At 43.6% G+C, this 13,198-nt stretch overlaps 1 protein-coding gene and 1 long non-coding RNA gene across 6 annotated transcripts in view; both read right to left on the bottom strand.

Annotated features, from left to right (window-relative positions):
* Positions 1–474: 474 nt before the first annotated feature.
* Positions 475–11,287, bottom strand: LOC146512034 (microfibril-associated glycoprotein 4-like). 5 transcript variants are annotated; one of them, XM_085169879.1, is made up of 10 exons: positions 11,065–11,287; positions 9,985–10,132; positions 9,852–9,902; positions 8,079–8,179; positions 7,881–7,926; positions 3,709–3,867; positions 3,585–3,623; positions 3,374–3,470; positions 3,127–3,294; positions 475–1,107 (listed from the first exon to the last, which is right to left on the bottom strand). In XM_085169879.1, exons 5-10 carry the CDS (start codon positions 7,884–7,886, stop codon positions 854–856), a joined length of 723 nt encoding a protein of 240 aa, XP_085026005.1. In that variant the 5' UTR covers positions 7,887–7,926; positions 8,079–8,179; positions 9,852–9,902; positions 9,985–10,132; positions 11,065–11,287; the 3' UTR covers positions 475–853. The 5 variants fall into 5 exon arrangements, with proteins under 5 accessions (XP_085026005.1, XP_085026003.1, XP_085026007.1 ...); XM_085169877.1 differs by having other exon boundaries at positions 9,852–10,132; XM_085169881.1 differs by having other exon boundaries at positions 8,093–8,179; positions 9,852–10,132.
* Positions 11,288–11,293: 6 nt separating this feature from the next.
* LOC146512033 (uncharacterized) overlaps positions 11,294–13,198 on the bottom strand; it is a 2,568-nt gene continuing 663 nt past the window's right edge. Inside the window, exons 2-4 of the long non-coding RNA XR_014875661.1 lie at positions 12,566–12,666; positions 12,368–12,413; positions 11,294–11,491 (exon numbers count right to left, since the gene is read on the bottom strand). This is a non-coding gene — a long non-coding RNA (uncharacterized LOC146512033). The remainder of the gene's footprint in view (positions 11,492–12,367; positions 12,414–12,565; positions 12,667–13,198) is intronic.

Raw genomic sequence — 13,198 nt, 5'->3', positions numbered from 1 at the left:
TTTTTCTCTGTATCTGTTATTGTAGGGTCGACCTTACAATATAAAGCACCTTGAGGTGACTGTTGATTTGGCGCTGTATAAATAAATTGAATTGAATTGGCGCCACCCGAGTGCCGCACTGCCTGCTGGGTAATACTCGTAGAATCAGAGACGGGACTTTTTAAATAGGGAGCTGATCCAGACTTCCTGTGTTGGGGCGCTGCAATTTTAATGTAAGTGAAAAGTGAATTGACTCCATTTTTGAACAAGGCTGCAACATGACAGCATCAGTGACTTTGTGGATGTGCTGCACAGGCACCTGAGACAAAAGCTCAGTACGAACTTCTCACAAGTAAAATCCGGTTGTGTAACTTTAGGTATAGAAATACTGAATATTAATATCAGTGTCTTCACCCTGAAGCAGGTGGAGCTGTAGTGCGAGGGCGGCTCCAGAATCCAGACAGAAACACACAAAGACCACGAGAACACCTCAGCTGTTTGCTTCTCATTTATTATCAGGATACAGCAGATAATGATTCACACCAGCTATCAGACCTCCACCAAACAGTCAGTGAGACGTTAAATCTGAGTGTGCTGAGCTGCAGACTGAGGAACAGCAGAGACCTCTAGTGGAGGAACGTGTTCATTGCAGCTGCTCTCATACAGGTGAACTACATCAGCTCAAACTGGTCTCCGTCCATCATTTCACTCCACCTGCAGCTGTTTGACAGCTGCTCACTCACACTCTGACTGCTCTTCTGAAATATTTACGTCTTCGACTGACTCTGAAAGTTAAAGATTCTCTGGGATTACATGATAAAGGAGAGAAAAGAGAGATCAACACGAAATGTTCTGCTGTGTTTGTCCTGCAGATTTACTGCACAGGACGGATCTTCATGCTGATGGTCTTCAGAGAGTAATCATGACCTTTCCACTGTTTCCACTCCACACCAACAGCAAGGATAGTACCATCAGCCCCCCAACGATAAACCCCGTTAGGGTTTGCACGGTGACAGTCGCTGTACCAGAACGCCCCCAGAAATGATTTTGCACAGTTCCTTGCAGAGCTGTCCTGGTCTTTGTCAAATGTGGAGAACTTCTGTCCATTGTGAAAACTCAGGGCATCTCCTGCAGAAACACAGATGAACAATCACAAAATTACCACTGATCCCACTCAGACTGGTCTGCATGTGTACTGGGAGTGTTTTCAGTGGACCATGACACAGACTGGACTCATACTGGGGAGTAAAAAGCAGCAGGTGCACAGTTTTGGGTTGTTTTTTTTTTTCCTGTCCCGTTTGGCTCTTTTGCATCAGAATTATTGTCTAAAGGCGAAGAAAGATGCCCAACGGATTTACTTTACCAAATAGACCATCCCAGCTTTGCCGTAATGGTCTATTTGATTCACCTTTTATTGTTTATTTTATTTATTATTTTTCACTTTCACTAGATACGGGACAGACTTGACTGGGGGAAAGAAAGAGGGGAAAAAACAGTGGAGAAGAGGGACGGGGATAAAGGGCAAAAAACCAAAAACCAAATAAATAAGCAGACAAAAAAAATACATCCATCGATCACCTGTTGAGAAAGAAAAAAGAAAACAAGCAGAAGAAGACTAGAGTAATACAATAAACAACATCACGATGATCTATGTGAATATAACAGTAAATATTAAATATTAAACATTATTGTGCAGCACGTAAGATCGACAGCACAGTGTGCTTTGAGGTAGGAGCCAAAAAGGGTGTAGTTTGTGTGTGTGAGCACCCGTGTGTACACCTGTGAGCATGGACGCGCTTGTTTTTAAAAGGTTCCTTCATGTAATGATCTGCTAGAGGGTGTGGGGGGGCCACAGCCCCGTCCTCCAGGGCTGAAGCAGGTATGGAGGAGATCAAAACTCCAGACATCCAGAGGCCCCCAGAACACAAGAGACCAAGAAGACCAACAGAGGGGCAGCTGCACCACTGTCCCAGCAGGTGAACAGTTTGAATCATATGTGGTTGACAGACTCCAGTTTGTTCATGTGAACTGGGAGACTTCGTCACACACTAAAGCCATTTTCATTGGTCTGTAGCTGATACCAGCTTTATTTATCCCTGAAGGCACATGAGACAAGCCAAGTAGTTAAACTGTGTCTATGGTCCTGACAACCTCACATAAAAAGTCCTGAAAACTGAAGGCTCTGCCTCCCATTCTACTTTTAAATACTCTAGGAACAGCAAGTAGGCCTGCAGAGCGAGAGCGAAGTGCTCTAATAGGGTGATATGGTACTACAAGGTCATTAAGATAAGATGGGGCCTGATTATTTAAGACCTTGTATGTGAGGAGCAGGATTTTGAATTCTGGATTTAACAGGAAGCCAAAACAGGAGAAATCTGCTCTCTTTCTAGTCCCTGTCAGGACTCTTGCTGCAGCATTTTGGATTAGCTGAAGGCTTTTCAGGGAGTTTTTTGGACATCCTGATAATAATGAATTACAGTCGTCCAGCCTGGAAGTAATAAATGCATGAACTAGTTTTTCAGATGGAAGAACGCAGTCTTACATATTTGTTTAATATGTGCGTTGAAGGACATGTCCTGGTCAAAAATGACTCCAAGGTTCCTCACAGTGTTACTGGAGGCCAAGGTAATGCCATCCAGAGTAAGAATCTGGTTAGATACCATATTTCTAAGATTTTCAGGGCCGAGTACAATGACCTCAGTTTGATCTGAATTAAGAAGCAGAAAGTTAGCGGCCATCCAGGTCTTTATGTCTTTAAGACATTCCTGCAGTTTAACTCATTGGTGTGTGTTATCTGGCTTCATGGACAGATAGAGCTGGGTGTCGTCTGCATATCATCCTGCCTGGTGTTTGGTACTCAGGAGCCACGACTGAGAACAGGGAGGCTGCACAGAGGGTCATTAACACTGCCCACAATATCATTGGCTGCCCTCTGACACTCCTGGAGGCCATCGCCAGATCCTCCTGTCTCAGAGACTCACAGGCGACCCCTCAAACCCCGCCCACCACCTGTTCCATTCTACCCATTCCTCTTCTTTGTTAATCTTTCTTGTTCATTTGTGTCAGTGTACATGTACAATGACAATAAAGGCGTATTCTATTCTATTCTATTCTGATGCTACACTGACCCTGTGTCACTTCACTCACCTGCGCCTCCGTCCTTGAATCCAGTAACAGTCAGTTTGTATCCGTCACATTCAGCATCCACCTTAAATGAAGAGTAACGAGCGAACACTTTCTTCCCTTCAAAGTCCTCCATGTCCACCAGCAGCTCCCATTTTTGCTTGGATGTCATAATGTTGATCACATCGAGACCTACATTCACACAAGCACACAGTCAGAAACATGCAGGGCTGTTTGGTACAGAGCTGCAGATCATAAATAAAACTCTCACCCAGCCAGTGCTCTCCAGCAGCGTCACCAAAGCCCATCTTGTATTGATCCCAGGGTCTGTAGAAGTTCACCGTGCCGTCCATCCTCCTCTGGAACACCTGGGGGAGGAGGCAGCAAAAACACATCTGGTTTCAGGGAGCACAGATCTGGATTTACAGCAGTGCTGCTGTTAAATGTTCCCGCGCTGACACTTTTTAGTTACAAGCACTCACCGTCCAGCCTCCTCCTTCTGAGTCCATGTCACAGTACACCTGCACACAAACACCTGTCACACTCTAGCTGCTTAAAGACGTGGACATGAACAGGACCCAGAGTCCCAGAGAGGGCGGACTGTACCTGCACCGCAGACCTTTCTCCAAGGGGATAGATGGTGTACACGCCGCTACTTTGGCTTTTGTCCTGGCGGCGGATGTCGCTGCAGTCCTTCGGCTGGATGAGCTCCGTGCAGCTGGTCAACACAGGAGCGAGGAGGAGGACGATGAAGACCGCTGGCAGCTGGAACAGAGACGAAGCCTTTCATTTGCACAATATTCACTTCCTACCAAGCTCAACAAGCCTGTGATTCTCCCTCAGCTTTGCCTCTCAGCTGTGCTGAAGTCTTGTTTAGTCTGCACAGGTGTGGTTCAGCCAAACCCCCCCCCCCCCCCCCCCCCCCCCCCCCTCTGTGCTCAGCCCATGATGTCAGCAGCCTTCTTAGTATAGTCCTGTTGCCTTTCATTGCAAAGTGAGTTCATGCTTTGTTATATTGTTGTATTCCTGTTGATCTCTGACCTGCACAGAACAAGAACCATTCTGAACCATCCCCAGACAATCCAGGCTTAAGTTACCTGGATAAGAGGAAATCCTGCTTGGTGGCACAGACCTGAGGAGCAGGCTATGTTCAGAGTTCAGATGGAGGCAACGTTCCCTCTAATGTTTCATGTGTGTGAGCGAACACACAAACTGAGCGTCCCTTTGACCACTGTGAGCAGCAGCAGACGTGTGCACTGTGGTCACGCCAGCATCGAATCATCCAAGTTACATGTTTATTAAAGTAATCAGATTACAGCATTTATGTTACTACTTTTAATTAACTGCTTTAGCCCACTTACAATGAAAATTTAAAAAAATCTAGTTCATGACCTGTAGCATGTTCACACTATTGGAAGTAAAAATAACTTGAACTCCAATTTTGAAAACACAACTTTCTTTAATAAAGCTCTGACTGTATGATGAGTCTGTGGTCTGGGAGAGAGTCTGTAACTCTGTCTGCAAAATACAGTAAATAAAGACCAATGTTGGGTAATTAATTATATAGTTACTTCTTCAAAAAAGTAACTGAGTTTTGCAAACAACAAAGTTTTTTGCAGCTGTTTACCTAAAAATGCAGCCAAGGCGTTTTTAAATAAACATTTCAAACTATTTACAGAACAATCAGCTGTTCTGCATCAAATCTGATGCCACACAAATTATTTGTGCCACAAAAAATAATTTCTGTCCACTATGAGATGAAGGAGAACAACAGCCTGATACCTGCAGGCCTGACAGCAGCAGATGTGTCACTGCTGTAACACCTGTAACACTCAGCAGTCGCCTCATTGTTCTGACACACAACAACACTACTGACTACACTACACACTAACTACACAAGATTTGTTCTAAACGTCACAAATCTCTCACATCTGAAACACGGCGTCACTCCTAAAACTTCCCCCTTCCTAAACAACTAAATGCCCTGTTTTGATTGGTCCACATGGTACATTTTTCCACCAATAGGAAAGGGTGGGGTTTGTCTTTGCTCACAGGCTTTTGAGCATTTTCCTTATAAAACGCCGTTTTTACCGTTTCTTCCCGCAGTAAATATAAACAACGACAGTATTCAGGAAGAAAAACAAACATTGCAGATATTTTATCATAACTCTGGTTTTACGTGGCCGATCAACACAATTTAAAAACTGGTATAAAGTCCACACTTTTCCCGTCAGTTGTTCGTCTGTCCTGCTCACATCTCCAATGGTTGTACATGTTGTCGTTAACGTGGCTTCACTCCACATCAGCCGCTTTGCTAAAACACCGGTGTCGGCACATAAGGACGCTGTCATAGCCTGTCAGCCACGTTGATTAGCTGCGCATATACGCATCATTGGCTGGACTATGGGATAAGGCGGCATCGTTCCCATACGGGAGCAGCCAGTCACTGACTCACACTGCAAAACAGAATTGTTGAAGTTTTAATTTTAATTTCAATTCAGGTTAGATTTTTTTTGTTAGCAACGCAGATTTTCTGTGTGCAGAGATGCCAGCAGTGCACAACTGCGCACGCGCGCAGCTTAGAGGGAACATTGGGTGGAGGTGCCATGTTTTCCTTAATTCTTTTATTTACAGCATGTTTATTTACATTCTCTGCTGCTGTGTTTTATATGTGCAGCTTGTTAAGCTCAAACCTACTAAACCACTGACTGAAGCCCAGCTGTGAAGTTACAGCAGCTAAAACTATGAACGAGGTGTCCATGTTTTACGAGGTGTCCATGTTTTACGAGGTGTCCATGTTTTACGAGGTGTTCATGTTTTACGAGGTGTTCATGTTTTACGAGGTGTTCATGTTTTACGAGGTGTCTTTCACACTGAACACAGAAACTGGAACACAATCAAATTCATTTCATTTTGATCTGCGACAAACTGAAGCGACGTGCACGTTTCCTTCAACACGTTATGAAGCCACAGGGGCTCTGATCAGTTTGTATTGTGTTTAGCTTTCAATATAAAGTTCCTCGATGTGACTGCTGTTGTGATTTGGTGCCTTACAAATGAAACTATACTGAACTGAAACGTCGTCACACTTCTGCTTGAGATTTGTTGGAGTGCAGAAAGTAACCCGGGCAAGTGTGTGTAGGTGAATTCTTGTTATTATGTGAAGAGTGCATGAAATAGTGTCATTAACATCAACTAAAACATGAACGTGTGAAAAAGATCAAACTACAAAAAGACTTGTCGGGTTCACAGTTTACCACTGTAAGGAGAAAAACCTCAGGAAAGCAAAGAATCACGGGCCCAGAGTTAATTCATGTACATGGATGATTCCTGTGCAGGAATGCGCGCCAGGCATCTGCTCAAACTTTATTATATACTGTCTTACTCACGTAACACTCATGGGTGGAGTACAAGTTAGGAAAAAACAACTTCTTATCTGGTGATTGCATACAAGGCTGCACAGGATGCAGCCTTGCAAGACAAAGATGGACAAGTTGATTAACGATCTTGTAGTGGGTTAAAACAATACATGTGGGTGTGGCTAAACTTGAGCAACTTCCTCCTGTGGTCACTTTGTTCCAGTTAAAGAATTTGCTGACACGCTATGTACAGGCATTTCTGTGAAATTCAAATAAGCTAAACATAGGTGATTATCACAGTTGAATATTAATAAAATTCAAAATCTTTTAACAACCACGGAGACCTTCGATGATAAATGAAACACTGATGGCTCATTAAAACTAAATCAAATAAATAAATGATTAGCTCGAATATTCACAGATTAGATAACTGGCCTGTGACACCTGAGGTGACCCAGTGTGTTAAAATGTGGTGACCTGTGCAAATGTCCACATGTGGTAGTTCGGCACAAGACCCGCCCACCAAAACTGCAGTACTCTGGTGTCATTTGTCCTCAGGACAGGAGCAATTAATAACAGATCGATCACAGATAAACAATATCATTTAGAAACTATAACTACTAAAAACTATTGCAGCTTACGGAAACAACCATACTGACGTATGTCCTGAACAGAGACAAGAAGAAGAAATAATTCTACTGTAAATAGAAAGTACTTTAAGTAAAGAGTAACTTCTTGGAACAAAAGCCAAGAAAACGTTCATCTTACAGTGTAAATACTTTCAGGAGCACAGACTCAGTGTGTAGATGATTAACGTTTCACTTTACATTCTTATCATCCATTAATCAGCCTACTTTGCTAAGTCGTACAGGGGGAACAGTCCTGCTCAGTTTTCTATGCAATGGAAGAAGATCTTTGATTGTTGCAACATCTGTGCAATAATAAAAATGTCATAAGTTAATGTTAAACGTCTACATCACGCAGTCTCTGCACCTGTATGCAGTTTAACATGAAGTCATTTACACACTGGTAAAAATTACTTAACTTGTTAAATTACTGAATTATTTACGTGTAAATTCTGCTCCCTTTGATGTAAAACACTAAGTTATGCACGACTTAAAATGACATACACTCTACATAAAGTTATTCACTCTCTATGTATTATTACTTTAGTACTTCTTAAAATGATATCCAGTATAATTTGTGTCCCTTCCTTCATTACATGATTGGCATCAGGCTCTGATAGTAAAGTGCTGCTCAGGTAAAGTCATCAAACAGACACATTCAACAATGAAGGCGGAGTTTTAGGTATCAACTCTGTTTAATGAGGCGATCACAGCAGACCGAGGGTCAGGAGGGTCACCACCACTCACTCCTACACTGATACTTAACCAGAAATATTTAAGGTCACAAACTTACCTTCATGGTCAGATTTCTGTGTGAGTTAGTATCTGCTGATGTAGATCTGAAAGGAAAGGATTACTGTGAGGATCACCTCATTCAATCATTGAAATCTAATCTGTGTTTAACGCATTTACAGCAATGTCTGCTTAAAATATCTTGAAAGTTTCATACACTCTATTTGGCAGTAATATTAAAGCACTGCTACGTTACTACCTGTGTGAAGTCACCTGCAGTTGGAGCTGAACACGCTTCAGAGACACCCCACGGCTGTTCTCCCTCAGTGTGTCAGAGTCGCCCAGAGTCCCTGCTTATATCTGCAGGAGGGCAGACACATCAGAGTCACGCCACTCTTTACACTGTCTAAAATTACACGCTTCAAGTTTGCCCAAAAACCACAACCAGGATGTTCTCAGGCTAACATCCTAAATATTGTGTTAGTTATTTGCTGATCCATATCGCATACGCCTCCGATACTTCCTGCTGTGATGCACGCATCATGGGACAGTGCAGAGGAGAGCTCATTTACTTGACCCGCTTGAATTCAGTGAGACTTCAAAGATGAAGACGTGGGGCGCAGTGAGTGAAGCTTGAAGGTGTAAATTTAGAATTCAAAGCATTTCTGCCTAATTCTGGGGAACCTGCAGGACATTCGGGGTGGTGGGCCATTCAGGTGGGGGCGGGGCTACCACTGAGTTGTGGTATAGTTTCGGCAGGATTGGGGCAGTTTGTCTTGTACTTTTTATCTCTTGTTGATTGACTGGATGGCTGGTGTTCAGGGTCTAGAGCAGTCTTTGTGGTGGGCATAGTTAGGAGAAAGCCAGCCGCCAAACTTGCTCAGCAGACACACCAACTCCACATGGATGTGGAAATGTGGACCTGGCAACAACATCAGCACTGGAAAACTTAAACAGAGGTCTAGAGTCCTGACAGCAGCATCAAGCAGCATACGTTTACTTTCAGATTTATCTGATGGCAGAAGTTTAAGAACAGGTCAGAAAATGAGAAAAGTGAACTTTTGTTTGGTCGATTACACCAGACGACATCATGGTGTTGATAATGTGCTAGTAAACTTCTGTAACCTCTGCTCAGAGCAGGCTGGCTATTTACACACACACACACACACACGCGCACACACAGACACGCACGCACGCACACACAGACACGCACACACACAGACACGCACACACACAGACACGCACACACACACACACAGACACACACAGTCACGCACACACACACGTATTCGAGTCTATCAGCTGTTTTTAAGCTGCTGTCTAATTTATTTCCTCGTACTCTTCTCGACTGACTGTTGGCCTGTTTGTCCTTCGCTGCAGCACCTCCTCTACATCCTGTTCATCTGCAAACACACATATTTATCTACTGCACTGATGGGACGGAAAACTTTCAGAGTTTATTTAAACATGTTTCTTTAGCACAGGCTCCTGACTCCCACGTGGCCAGCTACCTGTAAACTTCATCACACCCAGGTCAGCGTTGTTGACATTCAATTCAATTTTATATACAGTACATATCGCCAAATCACCAGACGAGATGGCTTATAAGAAACGGTCCACCTACTGCTGAGATACATAGTGTCAGGGGTGCAGACACAGGACCCAAACACAGGACTCTTTGAATGAAGGGAGTGTGTTTATTTACAGTGCAGTAACTAAGAATGCGACAATTGATCCTGTCTTCCTTCTCTCACCCCAACCGGTCGCAGCAGATGGCCGCCCCTCCCTGAGCCTGGTTCTGCCAGAGGTTTCTTCCTGTTAAAAGGGAGTTTTTCCTTCCCACTGTCGCCAAAGTGCTTGCTCATAGGGGGTCATATGATTGTTGGGCTTTTCTCTGTATCTATGAAGCGCCTTGAGGCGACTTTTGTTGTGATTTGGCGCTATATAAATAAAATTGAATTGAATTGAATTGATCCTCGTGCGTGCTCCTGATGTGTGTTTCCCAATGTCCATGCTCTGTGTCTCCACTCGCCTTTATGTTTCTGTGCAACGTGCTTCCTGCCCTCTCATCTCCACAGTCCTCCTGGAGAAAACACATAGGCAGGCTTTAGAAACTCCACAATAGCGGCAGACTCACCCTTCAGCTGACTTGCTGGGAAACTAACGGGAAGTCTTGCAACGATCCACCGCTGACGGGTGCTCAGCCACTCTGCTAAGACTGCTCCCGAGATGAGTCTGATCAGCTGCAGGTGTGTGACTGCGTTCCAGGTGTGACAAGTCCCATGACAGGGGGCACCACTCTCCGGGCCCGGACTTGCAGAGAGACCAGAACACACACACCAAACACACACAAACCCAGGCCCATGACATATAGACACATAGAGATAGGTTGATCATATTAAAGATTGAAACACTGATTCATGGTAAGACTTTGAGCAGTCTTGTAGGAATGGGGTCTCAGGTGACGTTCAGGTATTCAGGACATACAGTGTTGGGAAAATAACTGGTTGGGCCTCCCTTAGCAGCAATAAAGTATTTGTGATAACTGCCACCGAGTCTTTATAGCTGTGGGGGAGTTTTGCTCCACTCATCTTTACAGTATTGTTGTAATTCAGCCACACTGGAGGTTTTTCCAGCATGAACCATCTTTTTAAGGTCGTGTCACAGCATCTCAATCGTATTCAGGTCAGGACTTTGACTGGGCCACTCCAAAGTCTTAATTTTGTGTTTTCTTGTATTGTCTTTGTTTAATACTTAGACATATGGGAAAGTTTTCCGTGAAGAAGTTAGATATGTGTGTTTGCAGATGAACAGGATGTAGAGGAGGTGCTGCAGCGAAGGACAAACAGTCCATCAGTCAGTCGTGAAGAGTACGAGGAAATAAATTAGACAGCAGCTCAAAAACAGGTTTGAAAGTAAATACATTGCAGCATCTCTTCCATATCCTGTTAGTCTTCAAACACGCATATTTACCTTCTTCACTGACGGGAAAGAAAACGTCCAGAGTTTGTTTAAGACATGTTTCTTTAGCACAGGCTCCTGTAACGTCATAGAGCACGTGTCTGACAAGCTTCATCATTAGATTCCACTCATACTCAGGTATTCAGGACATATGCTGGTCTGTCCTTCAAGCTCAGGTCCTCCACCAGATTATACAGCCAGGATTATACAGAGTTTGCATTCCTGCATTCAGAGTAGTGAGAACTAGCCTCAGAGTGAACAGAAAGAGTGTCTTTGTCACTCACCCCAGCTGGCTGCTCAGTAGTCCCGGAATCTGGCTGAGGAGAGGACCGGCGACGGCGTGGACGGCGTCTCCTCCTTGATGAGGGAACGGAGGTGACAGGGAAAACCGGTGATGATGCGGGGGTGACGGTCTCCTCTTCATCATCCGACCACATCGCTGCTAGGAAAGCAGCGGGAGAGCGACGGTCAGAACTGAGAGGGGGTGGAGAAGGGCTCCACTGAGACCTTCGATGATAAATGAAACACTGATGGCTCATTAAAACTAAATCAAATAAATAAATGATTAGCTCGAATATTCACAGATTAGATAACTGGCCTGTGACACCTGAGGTGACCCAGTGTGTTAAAATGTGGTGACCTGTGCAAATGTCCACATGTGGTAGTTCGGCACGAGACCCGCCCACCAAAACTGCAGTACTCTGGTGTCATCTGTCCTCAGGACCAGCAGCAATCAATAACAGATCGATCACAGATAAACAATATCATTTAGAAACTATAACTACTAAAAACTATTGCAGCTTACGGAAACAACCATACTGACGTATGTCCTGAACAGAGACAAGAAGAAGAAATAATTCTACTGTAAATAGAAAGTACTTTAAGTAAAGAGTAACTTCTTGGAACAAAAGCCAAGAAAACGTTCATCTTACAGTGTAAATACTTTCAGGAGCACAGACTCAGTGTGTAGATGATTAACGTTTCACTTTACATTCTTATCATCCATTAATCAGCCTACTTTGCTAAGTCGTACAGGGGGAACAGTCCTGCTCAGTTTTCTATGCAATGGAAGAAGATCTTTGATTGTTGCAACATCTGTGCAATAATAAAAATGTCATAAGTTAATGTTAAACGTCTACATCATGCAGTCTCTGCACCTGTATGCAGTTTAACATGAAGTCATTTACACACTGGTAAAAATTACTTAAAGAACTTGTTAAATTACTGAATTATTTACGTGTAAATTCTGCCCCCTTTGATGTAAAACACTAAGTTATGCACTACTTAAAATGACATACACTCTACATAAAGTTATTCACTCTCTATGTATTATTACTTTAGTACTTCTTAAAATGATATCCAGTATAATTTGTGTCCCTTCCTTCATTACATGATTGGCATCAGGCTCTGATAGTAAAGTGCTGCTCAGGTAAAGTCATCAAACAGACACATTCAACAATGAAGGCGGAGTTTTAGGTATCAACTCTGTTTAATGAGGCGATCACAGCAGACCGAGGGGCAGGAGGGTCACCACCACTCACTCCTACACTGATACTTAACCAGAAATATTTAAGGTCACAAACTTACCTTCATGGTCAGATTTCTGTGTGAGTTAGTATCTGCTGATGTAGATCTGAAAGGAAAGGATTACTGTGAGGATCACCTCATTCAATCATTGAAATCTAATCTGTGTTTAACGCATTTACAGCAATGTCTGCTTAAAATATCTTGAAAGTTTCATACACTCTATTTGGCAGTAATATTAAAGCACTGCTACGTTACTACCTGTGTGAAGTCACCTGCAGTTGGAGCTGAACACGCTTCAGAGACACCCCACGGCTGTTCTCCCTCAGTGTGTCAGAGTCGCCCAGAGTCCCTGCTTATATCTGCAGGAGGGCAGACACGTCAGAGTCACGCCACTCTTTACACTGTCTAAAGTTACACGCTTCAAGTTTCCCCAAAAAACACAACCAGGATGTTCTCAGGCTAACATCCTAAATATCGTGTTAGTTATTTGCTGATCCATATCGCATACGCCTCCGATACTTCCTGCTGTGATGCACGCATCATGGGACAGTGCAGAGGAGAGCTCATTTACTTGACCCGCTTGAATTCAGTGAGATTTCAAAGATGAAGACGTGGGGCGCAGTGAGTGAAGCTTGAAAATGTAAATTTAGAATTCAAAGCATTTCTGCCTAATTCTGAGGAACTGCAGGACATTTGGGGTGGTGGGCCATTCAGGTGGGGGCGGGATCAAGTTGATTGACTTGATGGCTGGTGTTCAGGGTCTAGAGCACTCCTTGTGGTGGGCATAGTTAGGAGAAAGCCAGCCGTTTACTCATGTAAACAAACAAATCTCTGAGATGAAAACATTTTCTGCACTTCGGTGTTTGATACAGTCACACAAACAGTCACACA

This window comes from Neolamprologus multifasciatus, chromosome 8, assembly GCF_963576455.1.
Source record: "Neolamprologus multifasciatus chromosome 8, fNeoMul1.2, whole genome shotgun sequence".
In the NCBI taxonomy this organism is placed as follows: domain Eukaryota; kingdom Metazoa; phylum Chordata; class Actinopteri; order Cichliformes; family Cichlidae; genus Neolamprologus; species Neolamprologus multifasciatus.
This window is presented reverse-complemented; position numbering and strand designations above follow the sequence as displayed.